We start from the raw sequence: 20,264 nt of genomic DNA on the forward strand, positions 1-20,264 counted from the left end.
TGTTTCATTTATATTTCCTTAAGCCTTCAGCAAGATTTTATTAGCTGTATTAGCCCAAGGCATATAACATTTATGAGATGAGTACAATTACTAGTTGCAAAGTTTATACTGCATAATTTTGTAGCTGCATAGTTTTAGAAAGAATGAGCAGCAAAAATCAACTACAAACCACCACTAGTCTCATTCATTCCCAAATGAATTATCATTTAAACAAGTGAAAATTCCAGTATCTACTTTCTAACACGCAGCACAACTTAAAAAAATACACCAAGTTTGATTTCCAACTGGACTTGGTACTTTACAACATTCACTCCATTCCCCAGAGAAGGGTATCAAGAGCTCCTAATAGTTCCATAAGCTCAAAATAAAAGCAGAGCTCTTGGCCATGCTGTTTGGGAATGTTAAGTCTGTAAACTAAGCAAAGTATTTTATATGCTTAGGGGTGTTTTTGCTTCTGTAATAAAAGGAATTTAAACTCCTAAATCCTATGGTGTTATTATGAATGTTCAAGACAGTTTTCTAAACTTTAACAATGTGCCTTTATCTTTAAATTCCTTCAGCTTTCTTACTATGTTTAAACAGAAAGAACTTTTATAAGACTGATTAAAATTTCCCTAAGCTATATAGTTTCATAAATATGTTTTCATGAAGAAAGAAGAGCTCTTGAGCTTGAAATGGGCAGCTTTTGAATCTAGAAATTCAATTTCCTTAGAGAATATCTGAAAACCACATTACAGGAAGCTATGGTTCCTGACTTAAGGGAAGTGAATGGAGGGAAAAAGTAAAATAACAAAATGTGCAGCCGACCTGAACTTGCCAAAAAATAAAAATAAATATTACCCTGCATATATTGTCTTGAGTATAGGTTATATTAAAACAGCAATTGATATGAGCCAATAAATGAAAAGAGTACGAGCTTTGTTTAATATGTCAACACACAGCAAATTATCAAAACAAAAAGAAGCAACATAAACCAACTACTTTTATATAGTAGTATTCACGAAGGTTTTCTAGCATTTGACTAACTAACAGTTAAAATATATTTCTTATTACTTTTGTTAACAGACAACAGACACAAATAGGAATTAATAAACTGATGGATGTACTATCTATAATCCTGAATCTGATCATATGAGGTACCGCACACTTCAAAGGAATGACAAAAAAACCCACATTATTTAAAGTCTATCCTCTATAAGCTTATTACTCCATAACATCAATTAATGTAAGCCTTTTACTGTAAGCAGATTTTCTCATTGGATGCATCTCTTTTCCAAATTTTGCTTTAAACCTATTACCTGCTTTGATAGTTTCTGTCCTTACATTTAGATATATTTTATATACATATTAGTAGGTTTTTAATCAATTTCAAATATCTTTCAGATCAACTAACTTCACCACTTCATTAAGGTATTTCTATTTCAATCATGAAGATTTTCCAGTCTCAGACTTATGAGCTTTCCCCCTCCACTCCCAATACAGTGGTGTTTCTTCCAAAATAACAATGTTTTCATATGCAATATTTTGCTTCCTTAATCTCACCTCCTCTTCAATTTTAGTAAAACCTCCCTCTTAAGGCTAGCCTTCATTGTATTCTGTCAATTTATTTGTTTGCTCTTTACACTGGTGCACGCTTCTTCTTCCACTCTGCTAACTGAAGATTGTTTCTCATCATTCTCTAAAGTTCAGAGTATTGAGTTTTTCAGCTTCATTTGTGCCAAAAAGAGGGATGAAGGGCTATGAGTAAACTTTATACAGTCTAAGTATAAATATTTAATCAGACAAGGGTTTTTTTGTCTGAACACTTACTTTTTCTGGGTTCAACACAAAAGCATCTAATAAAAGTATCAAAAATAATATATAACATATGATTAATGTGTGTTAAGAAACTACCCTGCCAAAGTACTTTAAAACATACCTTTAATTTCATTCTCTCCCTTCCTAATGTAGATAATTTATATCCATGTCCTTAAGGCTGTATCATAATAAAATTCAAGGTAATTCTGTTGTTTTAATATATAAAAAATAAAATGCTGATGTATATCAGCATCCATGAGATTTGAAGTATTAACTTCAAAATAAATACAGAATTGCCTTTCTAAAGACACCAAATGTAGCTTACATACTATCACTCCCCTTCTTATGCTTGTTTTCTCATCAGAACCTCTATCTCCAGATCGACACCTTGATTCAGAGAGCGGCCACGCTGAAGGAAACAGTTTTCCAGTTTGGACTCAGGCACTTGGGAACAGGTTTCCAAAGCTGACCAGTGACAAAGAGGACCCAAAGCCTTACCGAAACATCTGACTGTCCCATCGGAAGTGAACAATCACTTTTCATACATGAAACTCAGTCTGATCTGTAATATATTTGTCAAGCTCTAGTTTACACGAAAATCAGGGCAGTGGTAACAACAGAGTCTAATGTGCAGTTACCAAGTACTCCTGCTGCTGGCAGTTTTATTACAGACTTACTTTGTTGCAGTTATTAGGCCAGACTTCTACTGGCTGGAGCCAGCTACAGCTAAAAGACTATCTGGAAGTGTATAGCATAAGTTTCATCTGAAATTATTCCAGCAGAAGAGAATAGAAGAGGAGAAAAACCCTCAAAGTATGTACGTTCCTGTCTTCTCCTATGAATTAAAGATTCTTTTAGAAACAGAGAAAATATTAGACCCCCTTCCCAGCTGAAGAAACTTCACAACAAAAGCAGTTTGAAATGACCTGAAAGTGAATGCACTTATTTAAAAAGTATCCATTTAGGACATGCAACTCTAAAGGTAAAGGACCTACTCCAAAGGTGCCCTGCAGGGCTGACCAAGAGCCAACAGTGACTTTTGAAACTCAAGTTTGAGACCCCATCAATAGTTTAAACACAAGCTGGAACAATCCTAAACCCCTAAAGTCTGACCTGGAGTTATATGTGATTTGAACTCCCTCATGACATAATGCTGGTTACGGTATTTTTCTTTTCATTTCCAACAGGAAGAAATTTAACCTACTTGTGTCAATTCAAATACTCTATGTATCTCATATCTCATATAAAATGATTTTACAATTAAGATAAAATTCACTGTAGTAAATAAAGCTAATATAAATTAATCCAGCTTAAAAATCATTTAAGCGTTAAAGTCTTAAGTAAGAGCTGTGCTTAACCTGCTTCTTGACTTGCTGGTCCAGACTGCCCTTTTTACCTAGTCTTTTAACTTATTAAGTGTCACTGGAAGTAATAGGAATTGGTAGTATAAAAGACACAAAGCATTTTGAAAGCAGAACTAGTTCCTTCCCTTTTCATACAACTTGATCATTTCCAAATGCAACATCCGTAATATTGGCAAACAAAAATAAAGTAGTGGATTTTTTAAAAACACTCCTCAACAGCCTTCAGTGCTAAAGTTTCATATTATATTCAAAAAGACTTTCAGTGAGCGTTTCAGAACTGACCCTAGGAACTATCCAAAGACCACCTTGTCACAGGCACTTGCAAGGCATACTATGGTTTGCGCACTTTCCCAAAGTCAGTTATGTCACAGCGCAAGCCAGAGACGCACAAAAATGCTACACAATCTATCAAGAGCATTGACGAAGTTTGCGTGCAGAAATAAAATAGAATTCCTATGAATTTCTGAGCTAATATGTAAAACTACATCTGCATTGATAATTTTCAAGTATATGCGACAGGGCTGTAAGGTGGCCAGAGCTTTGAGGATCTGCCTAGACCTTCTCCTTGTGGTTTGCTTCCCAAAGAGAACTCAAAGGCCTTTTGATTACAGAGGACAGAAGAGAAATAAAAAGGGGTTTTATCCATAGTTCCCCCTGGTCACTGCTTCTATACAGTTAGTGCTTGTTTGAGAACTGGTTTTCGTTAATTCAGTGAGTTTGACTTGTATCAAAATCTGCCCCATCACCTCTGATCTTTGAGCAGTCTTCTCTTGCCGCCCGGCAGTGAGTGCACATTGGTGTTTTAGTTCAGCACAGAAGTGCGCTCTGGAGCGAACCTGGAAATCCTAGGCAAACAGCCCGTTTTTCCCTCTCAGACAAAGTTTCCAGACAAATTAAGAGACCATGTCTTCTGGCCCTCAAGCTTCATCCCAGCAGCTTTTTTATTTTACATAGTGATAACGGAAAGGAAATATTTCCTTCTGGTCACCACACTCCTATCCCTCCCTATTCCTGGGGATATCAGATGAAAGTATAGGCAAAAGCACAGCAGATGATGGATTAATCCGCTTAGACATTATTGAGCTTCCATGTTTGGCAGGAACTTTTTGGAAACACTGAAAAGCCATGACAACCGACCCCCCTTAAACTCATCCTTCAGACACCTCTGCCGTGATCCCTACAGATCAATCAGAAGGGCCTAGGAAAGCAAAGCAGTAATGTTTTTACTTATTAAGCACATCAGGAACTATTCCAATTTTATCACGTCATCCATGACTTCTTACATGCAAGAACAATAAATTGTTTGGCCATTTCCCTTATCATTTATGGTGCATATGGAGCATAATGACTCTCCTTTGTACTACCATAATAGCAGTAAATGGTAAAACTGTGGTAGGTAACAGTGAAAATATAATAGGACTGAGAGGAAGTGCAGATGAATCCTTAAGACTTCCTTCTGCAACTAAAGACATACCTATTATTACTTGAAGGGCAGTATTCACTACATTGCCAACATTCATCCAAAACCGAATGATATTCAGCAGTTACAGCTTTCCTACAAGCTCTGCAGCATGATGCACTTTGAATCTTTTCATATAAAAGCAGAAAATAACCAGCACTGCTGCCTCTCATTTTCCTTTTTTCTGTATCCTCTCAAAAGTAATAATACTGCAACCTAAATTTACACTTTTCAAATGACAGAATATAGAGACAAAGAATTTGTCTACAGGACCATTTGTCTGATGTCTGATCCAGCAGGATGGCTGTTTTTAAGTGCTCCTAAATATTGAAAAATTCAACATGTATCTTATCAGCACAAAAATGACAGATTGACCTATCAGAATACAACATGGATTTTGATTCCAAAAATCATTTGCACCATAAGTACAACAAAAATTTTCAGTTGCTTCAAACTACATAAAACAATTAAAAATGGCATACATGTTAGCTTTAGGCAAGACTACAGATTCTGGTAAATGCTAAAAAATTTAAGTGAACGGGGTATTCAAATCAGAAAACAACTACTATAATATTGCATTTTTGTCACAGACTACTGAAAACATCTCTTCTGGGTAACTCAAAAATTGTATTTTGAGTATATTCAAAAACAGAAAAGACCATTATTCAAAATAATGGATCTTGACTTTGAATATTGGACAAACTACGTAGTGCTGGTTTTTCACCATAGGAAATGGGAATTTTACTCTCTCACACTCACATGATTAAAATGAATCAAGTACCAAGCTATCATCTTGCACTAAAGAATCTATTGAAGTATTTCTATCAGACCAATATGGATAAGTTTCCCCTTCTGTATTCATTAAAATAAGATTTTATTCACCTTAAAAGAACACAGAACACGTTCTGTACTCTGTTCTTGAAACATCAGTCCCAAAACCTGTGGTTCTCACTCTCACCAGGCCCATAATTTAAACACTTAAATAAAATACAGTACAATTGATGTGTCCTGGGAAGAATTAAGTTCGGAAAAAGCTTTTGTTTTAAGTCATTCAATATCTTTTTATATTATTAGAAATCCCCATAGTACAAATTCTGCTGCTGCTGTGCCAGCTGCTATTGTCAGTTTGTACTTTCTCAGTTTCACTGTTGTCAGGATTTATTGACAGTGACATTTGGATATCTACTCCATCAAAATGCTGTATAAATATATATTGTACAAAGTATGACTAATGATCTTTGATCATATATGCTGTACCACAAAAGTATCACATAAGGCATCATTTAGACTTCATTAACAGTGCCATTAAACAATAAATTGACGCAGCTTAGAAATGCAACTTTTTCTGCAACTTTAACTCTTGTAGCAAGTCACTATAGCTCCCCGTTTGCAGACTGAAATAAACAACATCATTTTTACCAAAACAAGATCCTATCCTGATACTACAGACAAACTTCAGACACAGTTAAGCGAGGAGCACTGAATGGAGCCAGAGAACAGCAGCTTCCCTTAATGCCTGCAGCATGGATGCCATAAAAACATTTCAAGATCCTGCTACTGAATCCTGGCAAAGGAGTTTGCTCTTGAATACTTTTATAATAGTTTGCACATTGTCTAAGAAGAGTCAGTCATGCAGTTTTAAATTACAGAAGGCAAAAAAAAAAGTTGCTGATTTTAAGTGCTCTTTTGTTTTTAAGCATAAAAGTCCCTCCTGCCCTCCTCGCAAAAGAAGCTATGCATCGTATTATAATTTAATTCCAAATGATTAATGGAGATGTTTTACATAGGTGAAAGTTAAAAGCTAGCTGCATTCCTCCCTTCAAATATCCTTACTTTTCGAACTGAAAAAAACAGTAACTTAACAGCCAAGAAAGCATTTCTGATTAAGTAATTTTCAGCATTAAGGTTTTCTCTTCCTCTGACACCTACTATTACACCCTTAGGCTTATAGTTTTTGTATAATATAATGTATACACTTATACCTATTACACAAGAGATTATTGATAAATAACACAAAAGTAATCATAGACTACGTAAGAATTTACCAGTTATTCAGAGTAATTAACATGGTCCTGTAATAGTTATCACTTCAGTCAGTAATTAAAATATACTAATTTCACATGGACAAGTTGTAGTTGAAGGATTTCCACTAGCTGTGAACTGCATTGACTGGAAGTGATGTGAAAAGAGCAGATATCTGAATTACAACTTGTTTAGCCTATCTTTATAAATTATTACATGCTACTTTTATTGTTGTATAAATTATAAAAAATATTCAGAGAGACCAAGAGGAAATCTTTTTAATATGGCTAAAAGGTCACACTTCCTAGTACAGGAAGTAAACAGTGCCAAATTACAGAAATCACTACTACTTTTTTTTTTTTTATTATTTAAAATGCAGGGGATAGGGGAGGGCTTTAAAAACAATAGCTACTGAGACATTAAACTTAATGAGTAACTTAAAGATCAAAGGATGGTAACATTCAAATCACAAAGCTCTTCATGACTTTCGTCTCTGCAATAAAGCTGCTATGCACCGACTTAGAGCTATCCTGGTTTTTAGTAGCATCCTTTTCACCAACACCCACCACCCAATAAAAATCCTACTGGCAACAACAGACAGGGAAAACAAATACAGTTCATTACAGAAGCAAGCAGACACAGTCTGACTATTTTTAAACTTCAGCTTCTGTTAATACACTTATTGGCCTTATTTTGTTGTCAGTGTCTCATAGGTAAAGTGGTAAAGATTAAATATGAGGGAGAAAATTAGTTGGGTAACATCAGATAAACACCATTAAAAATCACGGGGTTTGACATCTCTGAAGAGTTAAGTGAGAGTCAGAGCATCTGGCAGAACGCACAGCAGAAGAACCAGGCACAGATGAAGCACACCTGGTGAACGCGTTTACCGCGGGCCGGCCAAACGACACCTGGAAACTTGCCAGGGCTGAAAATTTCCAGAGACACTGTGTACTACTGTACAGTCCAATTATTTTGATACTGTTCCGGTTCTACTTCTGTATTAAAAAAAAGTGACATTTTCACAAATATAATACTAGATTGGCAGCTAGGAAAGAAGTTTTGTTCAAGTTCTCTTTATATTTACATGCCCTTACCAAACAGTTAAATCACTTTTTTGATAGCATTTACATAATGAGTCGCTAGCAGCTAGACATAGATTTTCATTGGTTTATTTTGATGCCCAGAGGGGATCAGTGTGATCATGCGACCTCGCGCAATTCCAAGAACCTCTCCCCATAAAAAAAGCATCAAGCCACTGACTTCTTGTGGACTTTTACAATATCCAGTCCTAAGTTCAAAACTTCAAGGAATGAAGTTTCACCACAGTCCCTATGGCTTCCAAAGGCTAATTACTCTCACTTAAATTTCCACTGGTATTTTTATTCTGAATCCATTAGGTTTGAGCTGTCAGTGACAGGAAAAAAAGATGTCTGATATAAAAAATAATTTAATTTGGAAACTAAATAAGGAAATCCTATGTACACCCTGATAGGACATGATTAACCTCTGGACCTCAGACGTTTAAGGCTATGACATGTATTTTCTAGTCCTTAAATTGTCCTTGAAACTTTGAAATGTATTTACAACACCTTTTTCTAGTAATCCTTTTTTTTTCAGTAGCAGCAGAGAAAAGTAATATTGACTCCTTCACTCTGCTTTTTATTCCCTGCTTTTGGATCCAAGATGATATTTTTAGTGCCCTTCTAGTGTAATATCACACCAGGAACAGATGTTTAAGGGATTACACACCATTATAATTAACTGCTTTTCAGTGACACAAGTTTGGAACTGTTTTCTTGAACATACAAGTGTGAATTACTTTCTTTGTTCTGGATATATGACATTGTTCTTGGCCGTGTTAAAATAGACGTTGATCTATTGAGTGCAGCTTGCCAAGCGATCCCAGCTATTCCACAGATCCGCCTGCAGCTGCAATCATTCCCCCCGATTCTCTCTTCTGAAAACATTTATATTTTCCATCTGGTTGACCAAGAGATACACTGAATGGCATCGAGTCATAAGAACAGATCAGACCAGAAGTCCATAGAAATCATTCTCCTGTCTTTCATAAGGGTCAACAGAAGATACATAGAAAAGCGTATAAAAAAAATATAGCAAAAAGCTCCACAGCTTACCTGTGTGGTGTGTGAAGAACTACTGCTTACTTCTTATGAAACCCCAATCCAGTAATTTGGTGCCTCCTCAGTCCTATACTATGGAATACAGTGAAAAGTCTTCCCTATTCACTTTCACCATGATATCATAGACTTTTTTAGGTTCAAACTCCCTCATCACTCCTCACACACAATCCACAACTCTGCACATTTATTGCCCTTCCCTGTACCTTTTCTTGTCCTGCTATATCCTTTTCGACACAGAAGAACCAGAACTGTGCACAATATTCAAGATGCAGATGCACCATGCACTAACACAGTGGGAACATGATGCTTTGTTTTGTCCCTCATGTTGCCTACTGCTAAGCTGTTACTTTGATAGGATATATCCTACTTCCAGAATATCATTCCTAAAGATAAGAAGTATGTAGTTCAGAGTTGACCAACGTATACGTAAAGTTAAATTGTTCCACCCACCCTTTTTCACTTAGCTTTTGTGAGTACTGAATTTCATCTTCAATTTACAGGAATCTTCTTCTCAATCACAGAATATAGAGAAGGACAAAGACTAGTGCAGAGTATACTTCTTTTCCAGTTATCATTTCACATTCTCACCCATCCCCACACCATCATACAACCATTATTCTTCTGAGCACTGACAAAGTAACCTTTTTAAAAGACTATTTGTTTAGAGATCATGTCTTTTTCTACAAAAAGATTTTTATTGCAAAACAATGCAAGCTGGAAAAAAAATACTACTTGAAGTAAACTCTTGCAAGCTCAAAGTGCATAGTCTTTCTCTTATAACCACATCCTCATTCAGGACTGGGGAACCTCTCAACCAGGGCAAGCTCCATATGGTCACCCAGCCCAGGGCAGCTGCAGGAAGGCCTTCAACCTCTAGCTCATATTCAGCAGCGGACGTTTATCCAGATATGGGGAGAGTGCATCCATCAAGCAGATCTATCTCTAACGACTGGACAGCATCTCATCTACAAGGTCCATAAATCTCCAAACCACTCACACAGATCAGTACAGGGAAGAAGTGATCTGAATTTTAAGCATTTTGTCCTTCTGTAAGAAGTGCAGATCCAGTTGATGGGGGGGGGTATGTATACTACAGTCATTTATCTAATGATCTCCTCTTTTAGGGTCAATCTAGCAGACTTTAGGCACCCTGAATGGTCCACAGAGGCAAGGACCTTCCTATAAAAGGCCAGGAGAGAGGACTTTCCAGCTGGCGAGTTCCTGGAAGGTAAGTCCTGTAACTTACGGGTAAAGAAACCCTGAAAAGAAGTGGTCAGCAGTGTGGCAAGAAATCAGAAAAATGGTAAAAAACGAAGTAACAACAAAAAATAGAAATCAGCATCCTGCCCTAGGCCCAGATAGATGAAAAGCTGAGGTTTTGTAGACAGCCTACCCAAAACAAGAGATGTTTAGAGAGCGAGTATCTGTCTCAGGTAGGTCCCCTGGATACAATACAATGTGGAGAGACTAACTAAAGGAAGGAGGCATTCCAAAAAGACTTTTTCTAGATTGGGGTGGGGGGAAGAAATCCAGCTCAAAATAAAGCTGTCAATATTTTTACCCTTTTTCACCCCAGTCCAAAAATTTGGGCTCCAAATGTGATTTTTTTCCATTTCTAGTTTCTTTTACCCATTTCCCTCCATTCTCAGATGTGTAGAATAGCAATCCATGCTCAAAGTAACAAAGTCTATTAATCCAATATTAGCATGTGATGAGACTTAGAGCTGTGAACCAAATAATACACAGAAGCAAAAACAAACCTAACTATAGTAAATTGGATATCAACAGAACCAATATTCTGCAATCTTTCTGCATGAATAAATTACTAGCATCAATACCAATAAAAATGATTATCAGCAGAGGAAAAAAAATAAAAACCAATCCACCAGTACTACGTACCTTTTAAAATCATTTTCCTCCTCCAAAAGCTTTTTTCACAGGCATGATGTTATTGCAATTAGATAGTTTTTCTCTCAGTCATGCCTCCCCCCCCTCTTGCCTTTCCATAGTACAAATAACTAAGAAGTGAAAAAAAGATTGGCCTCAATGTTCAAGGAAAAGCGAAGATGCACTTAATATTCAGGAAGATAGAGGTAAATCTATCAATCTGCCACCAGAAAACCAGGCCAACCAATGAGAAGTCTGACTTTAAACCTTTATTCACTTTTCAGTAATCCAAAGCATTAGAAGCAGGAATAGAGTTTCTTTTTTTCTAGAACACAAATGCATTTCTCCATGGATTAAATGAAATGACTTTGCTTACAAAAAAGTTTTATCACCTTTCCTTCTTCACAAAATTAAAGACATTGCTAATTACACACAAGAAAGAATACTATTAATAGTATAAATTAATTCTATCTCCTGAAACTTCATCACTCCCTTGCCTTTCAGCTTGCTGACGGTGATTACTGATGACAAGAGAAAAGTAAAAGGACAACTAGGAAAGCACAGAGAGCGGCTCCCTTGTTAAAGACAGCACCAGGTCCATATCCCGGAGTTTGATCACCAAGTCAGCTCTGGCTGAAACAAATCCCAAAGAAAGAGCTTTGAACTCTTAAAACTCAGGAATAAGTGCAACGAAGCTGTTCTTTACCAACGTGCCGTTAAGCAGTGCACCTTCTTGCCACAGGGTGCTACAAATGTAAAAATTCCCATGGTTCCAGGGAGGGCGGGACAGGTCCATGGAAAAACAATCCATTTCGGTAACTGAATACGCAGGAGCTACATCTCCAAGTCATAAGCGGCTGAAGACTGGAAGATCCTTTGGGGGAAAAAAAAATCATACTGCTACTTTACCCTACCCACCTGCTTTTAAACACTATTGGAGACAGGACGCAAGGCCATATGGATATCCGGTCTGGTCGAGGATAACCACTCATATATCCCTAGGGAAGGTCCAGATTGCAGTAAATGAAAAACAGTAGAATCATAAACATTTTATAAGTCTATGTATTATATTTTACAGACTCCAAAACAATTTTGCAACTGTGAAGTAGCAAGTAAGAAAAAAGACCAGAAACTCAGCTACCCCAGGTTTTCAGCCTACAGAATCTTTATTAGCTTTTCCAGGTACAAAAAGGCAGCACCAGCCAAACTCAAAGCCTTACGGACTCACTTCACATCATATGCAACCACTGCCTCAGCACAGAATTTAATACCACCATTTTGACAGCTACTTTCAGAGAAAAACTTTGACTTCAGTGCTATTTAATAAAAGATTACTTGAGGGATTTTCTTTTTTTCAAACAATCGCTCTGCCTCAGCTAAAACGGTGCTTTGGAAAGCTAGCATTAAAAAATTATTTGCTCTAGTCCATTCCAAACTTGGCCTTGGCATTTAATCCCTCTTCATTGCCAAACAGCATGGTAACCAAGTATTCCATTTGTAAAGTGATCGTAATAAAGATATCAAATAGTTGGCCTGAGTTCTCCAAAGGTACCTACAGAAAACAGCAACTTAACATTTAATTTCAGGGATATTCAAGCACCCAACTTCCTTAGTCTCAGTAGCAATAAATAAAAAATATGGAGGGCAGTTACGTTTGAAATCATTTTGTCCAGTTACCAATACTACTGTATTATCCAAGTATTTAAAAAAAAAAAAAAAAAGATGACCCAGTCAGCAATTTACCATTAACTTTGTAAAATTTTGCTATGAAGACAACTTTATGGACCAATTCACTAATGAACTAGTTATTAAACTTTGGCACAAATTAATTAAAAGGAAGTGTTTCAGGAAGAACAGTTTATTAGAAATAGGTTTATAATGATAATCAATGAGCGTGAAGTATTCTAAAGCAGTGATTTCACTTGCTCTAAATTCAGAAGATTAGAATTTATTACATTTATTTAGCATTTACAGTTACTTTTTGTTCATAAATCTATATTGTTGACTCTTTACATTGTTATTTATAACACATAATTTTGCAGAAAGTGGAGAGAATTATAAACTGCCGAATAATAAATGAACATCTCCACACTTTTTCCACATTTTAAATATTAGCAAGGAATTTCATTATTCATTCTTTTATTACGCAAGTAAACAGAAAGACGAGGAAGAGCTTGAAAAACTACTTCTCCTTTTTCTGCAAATTTCATTATCTCTTTTTTTAAACTAAATTAACTCTAGCTAATTTAGCTGTACCTTCATGAAGACTAGTAAGTATCTCAATATGCCAGATAAGTCTTTATTTTACATGAACCGCAATTGTTATTCATTTAATGTTATTTCAAAGTAACAGGCAAATACCGAATATCTGTGATTGCCGTCATGTCATTTTCTGATGTTCATATCCCAAATGTTGTCCTCCTCTGCTCTTCCTAAGGTATATTGCAAATGTCAAACAAGTGCTCAGATCCTCAGAACTTAATGTGACTCTGTCAGCACTGCTATAAAAGAAAGGAAAAGCAAAACATGATCACAAGAAAAAAAAAAGTCTCTTAGGGATGGCTTCCTACTAGCACTGGACTACAGTCTTCCTCAAGTTTTCCACCTTTAAAGGAGTCTTGTGGAGGGAATTTTTTCCTACATAATACTCCTACCAAAAGAAAGGGCGCTTTACCTTTCTGAGAGCCTGTTGCTACGTAAAGTGGAGGAACCCCCCCACAAAACCCTAACTACAGGAATGTTCTTACACGGACCAGGAATTTAAACAGCCACCTGAATACGAGGTCATAATTCCCACAGCTTGACTCCATTTTTCTGAACACCAGGTAACACAAATTCTGTTAAACAATGACACTGTAAAGAGTTACTTGAAGCACAATATGACAAAATTCTACCCTTCCCCCTCTAAAGATGATTGCATTGCTACAGATGAGACGCATGACTCTCTCAGGGCCTCTTGTAATACGTAAGTCTAATGACGAGAAGTCGGTGCATACATTTTGCAAAATGTGTGCACAACAGAAACAGTAGTATCTTATAATGATGACATTCATTATAGACGGAATAACATGTATCACACTCCTACAATGAAAAGCATATACTTTGCTTAAAAAAAAATAAAATTGTTTAATAGAGCAATGCCCGTCACAGGCCAGGACTGCAGGATGTAGCTCGCAGCAATGATCATGCATCTGTGATCAGTGAGGGCCACCGCATTTGGGCGGTGTTTTCTCTCCAGCACTCCACCTGCAGCACGCATGGGAAATTGTGGCTTTTGCAAAATTAGTATGGAATTGTCACCTGCTACAGCCATAGCTGAGAACAATTCATTAATTTATCTAATTTAAGATGGAGCTATGTGATAAACTTAGAACGTAAATAACACTAGCTATATCACAGGAGAAGGGAATGCGGACCCTCAAGCTTATATTTGCCTACATATTGAAAAGTTTAGTTTTCTGGCTCAAGAACTACAATCAGCGTAACAACACACTTCAAGATTTCACAATTTTCACTATAATTATTTGCATTCTGCGCATTTCACAGTTTTGGAAAGAGGGCTGCAACATTGTTCTGAAAGTTGTCACGAAAGGGCAGAGAAAACTGGGAACTGAACTCTTCCTCTTCCCCTCTGAACAATCTGCAACGGTGGAGACCAAGAGCCGGAAGCAGCAGCAGCATTCGGCAAAGGAAGCGCAGAGCCTGGCAGAGAACGGGACACGCGTGAGAAAGTGAGAATGAAGAGTGTCAGACAACCAAGAGCAGAGCTGATGAGGAAGGAGATAGATGTGAGGGTTTTTTGAGAAGTATTTGTAGGAAAGGAAAGTGTGTGATACATGTGAACAGAAGTTAGGTGCATTTGAGGAGAAAATGGGCAAAAACATCAAAGGCAAAGTGCAGAATCACAGGGTTCTGGGGATACAGCAGTTGGCTCCATGCAGAGAGGATGGCCCAGGCAAGACACAGAATGAGGCATTTTTCTCAGCCTGCAAAGCTCCTCTGATAGGATACGTGTTAACATGTAAAAGTTCAGTTTCTTAGAAGTGACCTGGACTGCCAGTAAATTTGATTCCGCAAAACTGGCAATGTTTTTTTTTTTTTTTTAATGCTGTTAAGTTCCCCATTGTGCTGAGCTGTTAACACATTCCTTTAGAGGGACTTTCCTAGCATTTCAGCAAACTTCCTCTGAAACTTCCATAAAGTTTATTGTATTGAGAAAGTTGTTCAAGAACAGATTATGCTCTTCTTCCACCCCTCTGTGCTCACAGAAATTGATATCATGCATATTAATTTATACTGCAGATATCTAAATAACTGTTGCCACGGAACTAATAATATATAAAGTGTTCAATTCTTTGACAAAGTCTCTGCTTTGCTCCCAATTCTCCAGGCCTGATTTGGTTATTACTAGTTTTACCTTTCTTTCCATTCTATGATTTAGTTTGCTCTTTACTCAAATTACAGTATACACAAGCCTTTACCCTTTCAGTTATACTTTTGTCTATAAAACATGCACTAATATACTCTTTGGGATAGTCTACCCCGTAACATAACACAGTCTTTATGGGCAGACATTGACTTGAGTGCTATTAGAAGGAAGGAATCACAGTAATTCTTGAATAGACAAGTAGAATCTTAAATGGCCATAATTTGGAATATTTGTATTTTTGGAGGCCTTAACTGATCAGGTTACTTAAAAACCATAATGATACCTTAATAACAAAGAAAATCTATTAAATTTCATTTTGAGTTATACAAAACTCACAGTATATACAATGAAAATTTATGCCAGTGCCTTTATACCTTCATGAGTTTTGATGAATAGCCATTTCAAAAGCACTTATCAAAGGAAAGCCTAAAATACAAGCTTAAAAAAATTTGCTTACTTATGCATAGCTATCAGCAGACCTAAATTCTATACGACCTCAGAATAAATTTCAGGTTTTTTGCAAAGATTTATAGGTCTACGATCATAATACAGAACCCATAAATCTGTGTGTGCTTACTATATTGGCAGAACAGTTTATACATTTGACATATTCTTGTTCAGATAAGATTATATCCAACTTAATACAGAAAAGAAACTGTCAACAAGTCTGTAAGACTATAATAGAAACAGTAAAAGCAGAGTTTCCATATGACTAAATGTACTTTCAGAGTACTCCCAAATCAGTCCCAGGCATGAAAACACAGTTGGAAATGATTTTAAGAGAAGGGAGAAGAATGGCACGTTGCCACAAAAATAAGAACTAAGACTAAACTTTCTCTGTATTATGTAATTTCCAAAGTAGATGGAAAATTTGTTATTAGTATAAATAATACACAGTTTTTAGTCAAATTAGATTTGGGAATTCTAGAACTAAACAGCAAACTTATGATTGACCAAAGAATCATACTTGACTAGAGAAGAACATAGGCAACCTTTTCATGTTCTCTGTACTTTTAATGTGGTGTTTTTGAATATTCTATCAGGGTGATGGAACAGGACGAAGTTTAGAAATCAGTAAGTAGGTTTCCTCAAAATCAAAGTTAAAGAGCACAAGCAGAGATTCTTGAAAACACGCACAGATACTATTAAGTAGTGAAACTCAAGCTGGCACAAAGCTGCGATTCCCACGTGTGCACGAAGGAAGTGCGTGAGCTTCATATATATATATTTCCTGGTGGCTGTTAGAGTAGATTCTCTGTCTCAGGGAAGATAATCTGCCCTTTAGCTTCCAGATTTATGCCAGCTGTGTATTATAAAAACAGGACAAAAGACAGTAGTGAGGAAAGTAGGGATAGATCATCTGGAACATGGTCGGATCCAACAGCGGCGAAATTTGTGATGACAGAGGGCCCCACGTAGGGAGCAGCTTCGCACAGGAAAGCGCTGTTACCCTGGCTCCTTTTTCGCAAAAGGTTTCTGGGTCTGCATTAACGGCAAAGGAATAAATGGGCTTCTCAGGTCACAGGTGTTCATGCGACCCTGTTGTCATACAGCATCAAACAATTAAACAAGATGTGTGATTTTAAACCTCTGAAAGGTGCAGAAAAAGGAGAATGTATGTAAAAAATGAAATTAGGAGTTTCAATTTACTAACATTCTTCAGACCCTTTTCTTCTGGCTATACAGAGCAGTTGCAAGACGCTCCTCTGTGCCCTTCTTGCTGCTTCACCTCGCATCTTATAATGCCAGCAGGGTATTTGGAGGGGACAAGGAGAGAAAAAGGTATTTTGAGAAAACATTTTAGCATGTCTTCTAAAAAGAACACTACATTCTCAGATCTTTAAAGAACAATCCATTTTAAGGGTTGACAGTACTTTGGTCCCAAGGGGCAAAAACTCATGCAGCTTCCTAAAATGTGAAATTCCAAGTGAATAAATCACTTGCTCTCTGGCCACTAATTCAGTGCAACAGATGAGAATACCTACACTTCAGAAACAAAGTTTTGCTGCATGCATCTTCTGATCATTAGAAAAAACAGGTTATGTGACTATTAGGCCAATCCCCCCTCCCCCCCCAAAAGAGAGACAGTGACATATACTAAATCTCTTCCTGCTTAAGGCAAATAGAGTCACTAGCTAGCCAGCTAACAAATTACACAACATCACTAAATGCCAACTTCATCTAGGTCTTTTCAACAGATATCACATATACATTTATATGATAAAGTTCTTTCCTCCCTTCCCACGCCCATTACTACCCTTGCTAGTTTATTTTTACCTCTGTAAGGAAACTAAGTATTAAGTCATCATACTGCAAGTTTCCTAGCATAAAGAGGCAAAGAAATCCCAGCATGTAGTAGTATAAACCTTAAAAAGTTATTCGAATAACTATTAAAACAGTAAGACAAGCCTTTATTGTCAATTAGACCTTAGTTGCAAATAGAGTTCTATTTGCCTTAGAGTGCATCAATCCTTCCACCCTCCTTGGTTGTTAAAATTCTGTTTAATGCCAATGCATCAGCTTCACAATCAGAAAGTCACAATTTGGAAGTGATCATAGTACTTCAAGGTATTGCCAAGTAAACAAGAGAACGCAGATGTAGATACTCCCTCATCGGAAGTAACATGAGGAAAAAATAAATAATTCCAGTTATGGTATTTCATAACTACTCTAGCTGGATCTATATGAAAAAAAAATTTTAAAAAAACTTAGACTAATCGCTAAAGACTTTTCATCTCTACTGCTTTTCTCCTCGCTTTCCTTTGCTTTCCCCTACCATTTGTTCTAGAGTTCCCAAGTCTTTTGCATGTTTTAGGTCAGTTTGCCTTATGCTCGGAGTTTCTTTCACAATGACAAACTGTCTTTTTTGGAGGAAGCATGTATAAATATGTATACATGCATAAATAATGGAGCAGGAAACCTGCTTTCTATTCTTTTTGCTGCCACACTGTAAATGAACCCAGGAAGTTATCTAAGGTGAAAATGTTTGTGAATTCTTTAAGAACTGTTATTTACAAGTTAGAAATATTATGTGAGACCTCATACCAATAAAGAGTTTTAAGAAGAGGAGATAGAATTACTAAATAATAATTTTCTTCCTCATCCTCCCCTCAATTCTTGCCTTGTTTACTTTGGACAACTTAAAGCTCTTTAGGGCATAAAATGTATTTCTGTGATGTATTTGTATAGCATGATATTTATACTAAATAAATCATATTGATACATCCTAAATTGAAGCAATATAGAAGTGTAAAAGACAAGACTAGACATGAAACAAATATAGTAATATAATAACTTAGAATAAATTCCAGTAGACATGACATAAATGAAAGTGACATAAAAGTAATTTTGAGAAAGAAAAGTGGGACAAATGCTGCTTTCAGAACACTAGTTAATGTTTGTAAAGTGCCTTGAAGATGGGGAAAAAAACCCTGTGTACAAGTTATGGCTTTGGCTCACCACTGAAATCACGTAGCCTCACTCTGAAATTCAGAATATGAGAAGTTCAAGACAGCCCCTGACTCACAGTCTGAAGAAAAGCATAGATACGAAAATGTGAAGATATTGAACCACTATAATCACTATTGAATCACATTACCCTAAATTTTCATTTCTACAACGACATTTAAAGGAACAGACTTGCACAGATGTACCTGTGGGCTAAATTCGTAAAAATAACAGCCTTCGGAATAAACGTTGGACTTGTTTTTGAATTAAGAGGGAGGGGGAAAATAGTGATACCACTGTTAGAAACTGATGGCATTTATAACTTCAAAGCACATTCTGCCCATTGATTTCAAGACTTCTGATGAACTGAGAAGTTCTAAGAAAACTAAAAGGATAAGCTTCTTAACACCACTTGACATAAAGAAAAAAAGCACAGCTAGTAAGTGAACCACCTACAGATATACTGTCCAATGTAAGTGGAAGAATTGGCAACAGAACCTAACCTGCTAACTCCTGAAATTTCAAACTGTAGGCCTTTCACGTTGCTCAAACTGGCAAATTTTCACTATGTCTTATTCCATATAGCCAGAACTTCGGCAAGTCAGTCAAAAGTTTAATAACTAACACTTCCATTAGTACAGAAGAGAAAGAAAATGGCAAATAACCATTTTCTCCAGAGTTACACTTTAAAATGTCACACTGCAGCAATCCAGTCACACAACTACCAAAAAAAACAAAAAAACACCACCCACAACTCAAATATTGATTCAATGTAAGAATTCCCAAGTATTCAGCCATAAAATCTAAACTGAGAAAAGTACATTATCCTGGATGGATATTATTCCTCCTTGCTGGGTCTACACTTTCATGCCTACTGAGAGTGATGTGGGTGTAATGGTTCCCATAAGTTGGTGACAGAAGAAGAACATAACTCCATAGGAAAAAAAAAAAGAAAAAAGAAAAATGAAGAGTAACTCCCTTCCTCCTCCTGCTCCAATATACTAGGCACAGAAATAGATGTTGCAAATCAATAAGGGTTAGAATTCCTTTTAACAAGACTTTTGAAGCTACAGCTAAGTTTTTTCTTTTGATCCATACCAAGTACTTGAATCCCATTTCCAAAGCAGTGAAACACTAGACAAAGACAGTGAAACAAGGAGTCCAAAACAATTAAGGGTATTTATACATACACACATATATATAAATACACACACACACACATATATATATATAAAGAGGAAAAGGAGGGAATAGTAGCTTTATCAACTCATATCTGATGGTTTGTTTTTTTTTCTATTGTGATGTTTTATTATTGGGAGCATTCGGACAGTATTGAATGGGTCTAGTATTCATATGATTTCAAAGAAACTATACAATCTTTCCCGCATCATAAACTGGAAATAATTGGTCCAAACCTGTCAGGAATAAGCATTTCTCTAGTGACTTCAAGCTAGTTTATATGAAGTCAAATACTGCCTATCACATTTTTAAAGTATTTTCAGTAGCGATACTTTTAGTACATACATGCCATACAGAGCTGAAATTGTCAGTCTCAGCCAAGATCCACAGTCAGTTAGGTGAAAAAAAACATTTAGCTAACAAATAATAACTTATTAAAGTTATATATATATACATATACACATACATCTAGCATATAAATGAAATGTTACACATGTACAACTTTATTCTTAATGACTTAAGGGATACAGCAGAGG

The 20,264-nt window shown here is 36.4% G+C and overlaps 1 protein-coding gene across 4 annotated transcripts in view; it reads right to left on the reverse strand.

Annotated features, from left to right (window-relative positions):
* The window catches only part of LOC106494708 (adhesion G protein-coupled receptor A3), a 288,318-nt gene that overhangs the window by 265,366 nt on the left and 2,688 nt on the right, over nt 1–20,264 (reverse strand). Inside the window, exon 1 of one of the 4 annotated variants that reach the window (XM_013955005.2) lies at nt 11,592–11,687. The exons of the other annotated variants lie outside the window; for them this stretch is intronic. Coding sequence (XP_013810459.2) covers nt 11,592–11,665 — 74 coding nt within the window. The 5' untranslated portion in view covers nt 11,666–11,687. Of the gene's footprint in view, nt 1–11,591; nt 11,688–20,264 lie in introns of those variants that run through there. 4 annotated transcript variants of the gene reach the window in all.

This window comes from Apteryx mantelli, chromosome 7 (assembly GCF_036417845.1).
Source record: "Apteryx mantelli isolate bAptMan1 chromosome 7, bAptMan1.hap1, whole genome shotgun sequence".
Lineage (NCBI taxonomy): Eukaryota > Metazoa > Chordata > Aves > Apterygiformes > Apterygidae > Apteryx > Apteryx mantelli.